A 2675-nucleotide genomic window follows, 5' to 3' on the forward strand; every position below is an offset into this window, starting at 1 on the left:
TTAGCCGTTCATCTCGCCCGAGATGAAGATGTAGATGATGTCTGCAAAGCGCCTTGATATACCGCAAGTGCCTAGACCCCGAAGAGCGGATTCGATGACACACAGAGTGTTCTCCTTCATTTCGGTCGGCGTCGCCCCCAGAATCTTCGGGAACTCCGTCATTGTCTTGTGCCACAGGGTCGAAGCCGGACTGGAGCGGCTTTCCGTGCACAGTAACCGCGATTCCGGCAGCTGTGCCAAATATTCCAGGAGCTCGTCAGGGTTTGAATCAACCACCGCCATATCAGTTGCGACCGTCATGGACGGAAGGTAGAGAATGTAGCAATACCAGCAGAGAGCCGCAGAAAACAGTATCCTCGCCGTATGGATGGCGGACGAGGATCCCAAATTCGTCGAGGTGACGAGGTTTTGGAGATACAAGGCGTGGAAAAGAGAGCGCTTTGAGTTCAAGGACGAGATCCACGACCGGACGTACTCGTGGAGATCCGGGACGATGTTGTTGGGCCCTTCCCTTCCCACGGCGACTTCGAGAGTGTTCAAATCGACCGTCAACGATATGAATGTGTAGTGCCACAGTATTCTTAAAGAGACGGGAAGGTCAGACAGGGTGCCGCATTCTTCGCTCGCGTGGAAGGAAATTCTGGCAGAAGCGTACCACTGGACGAGGTCGGCGCCCAGCTTCCTATTGAGATCCGATGACAGTAGACCCAGACGTCGAAATTCGCAGACAGAGGCTCCTACGCCTGAAAGGATTGCGTAGGCATTCAGCATATCTGGTTGGTGGCGATGATCAATTTGTACTGGTCTTTCTGAATCGGTGTCTGCGTCCATGTGCTCGGATGGAAGGTTGGTCTGCCCTTCCTTTCGCTTCCGCATTGCTCTGTATTTAGCAGCCCATGCCGCCGCCGTTGGTGCAGTAAACAACTCCGCAGAGCAGGCGGTGGGCAGTGGTCGGGTGTTGTGGCGAAAATTGGGCTCTTGGTGAAACAAAGCGGCCAATTCAGCGTCTTGAATGTACAGGATAATGGCGTATCTGAGGACATGACATGTTAGGCACAATAACGCTGACTGTTGCATCGATAACTACCTTTTCATCTCCTCTTCACTCGCCCAGGCTCTCCATGCTTTATCAAGATCTCTTGGGGATAAGTCATCAGGAAGCTCAAGAGGAGGCGTGTCATCAAAGAGCTTCAAATGTCGGGCGCTCTAGATCAAAGCGTTGTCAGTCTCTGTTCTCGATTCCCTGGTTTGCACTTACAGCTATCATGCCTCCGTGGAACGAATTTCCAATCATCCTATGGGCAGGCTCTCCCGATAGGAGAGCAAATATCTGCCCAATTGCCGCCACCTTGAGGTTACTGCGCGCCATTTCTGGCTGCCGAGAAACAATTCTTTCCCAAGGAAGGGTCATGCCTGATTTGTTGACACGTTCGAAAAGCATGCAGCCCACCTTGGCAGCATTGCCTGAGTCCATTGTCAGAGTCCCCGCCGAACAGATTGACAGGACCAGCAAAGTGTTATTTGGAGTTGGTCGGAATGTCGGCCCATGGACGAGGGGCAACATCACATTTATACGTGTGAAGAAGAGACGGATACAAACATTCTGCAAACTCTTCAGACGATTTCGGCAATTTGATTGATGTAGAATCACTTACCAAGAGGTCAATGGATGGCAGAGGCTCGTTGCGGACAGGGCGTAGTAGTGTGGTTGCCATGTCCGCGCGATACGCCTCATCAATGTCGCCTCTGAGATCGATTGCCTGCTTGGAAGATATCGCGGTTGCATTCGTCCCGAGATCGCAGTCCATTTTCGCTACCGGGACGTACCATACATCTCGGAGGTCCCGGACACAAGGGGAAGCATCGCTATCACTCGCAACCTGCCCGTCTAACGACCCTGATTGGAGGTTTTTGAAGTCGAACAGCTCGAACAACTCATTCTCTAAAAGCCAGTCCGAGGTATCCAGAGAGTAGTCTATATCACATAAGCCGCTCGCGATAGTGAGTGGACTGCAACTGCTGCTTTGGTGAGACTGATTGAAAACTCCCAGGTCTGGATTCTGTCCCACAGTGCCCAGAGCTACTGTAGGTTCCGAATACATCGAGCCAGCAAGAGATCTGATATCAACATTGATGTTTCCGACATCAATTTCGGAAATTACTTGGTTCGAGCCTTCTTGGGAGCCCCGAATAGGTGATGACGCGGGGAGGTCGGTACCTGTTTTCAAATTGAACGTCGTGCCAGACAAGGCTCGGTGGATGTGGAGTGAGGTCGTCGTGTCTACCAAGCCGACCTCTTCTGAGACATTAGGCAAACTAGCGGGATTTGTGCCATTTGAATGCGAATGGCGTTGGTGAGACCCTTGCACACCGTGATCGTTTGCGAACGCATGTCGCCATCTTCGTGGGTCCGATTCTCTCTCGTGAATTTTGACATGGCGGAGCAGAGTGTCCCTGTGCCAGGTCAGCCATCCCTGCTACGACTATCCTCTCAATTTGCGGATGACTGCTTACCGGCGAGGGTAGTGGTGCCCACATATATTGCAGCGGAATGGCTTTTCTTTTGTATGGGATCGGAGATGGCGACTGTAGTGGTCGTTTTTTGCAAACTCCTTGAAGCAGTAAGGGCATGTCCGTCGCTTTACTTGGCTGTGAGGGGAAGTCTGTTGTTGCAT

At 51.9% G+C, this 2675-nt stretch overlaps 1 protein-coding gene across 1 annotated transcript; it reads right to left on the minus strand.

Moving 5' to 3' along the window:
• Window positions 1-2675, minus strand: PV07_01498 (uncharacterized protein; the record flags this gene model as incomplete). The annotated part of the gene is made up of 5 exons (XM_016388028.1): window positions 1-1033; window positions 1088-1206; window positions 1259-1603; window positions 1656-2454; window positions 2515-2675. 5 exons carry the CDS (start codon window positions 2673-2675, stop codon window positions 1-3), a joined length of 2457 nt encoding a protein of 818 aa, XP_016254956.1.

Source organism: Cladophialophora immunda (genome assembly GCF_000835495.1).
Source record: "Cladophialophora immunda strain CBS 83496 unplaced genomic scaffold supercont1.1, whole genome shotgun sequence".
Taxonomy (NCBI): Eukaryota; Fungi; Ascomycota; class Eurotiomycetes; order Chaetothyriales; family Herpotrichiellaceae; genus Cladophialophora; species Cladophialophora immunda.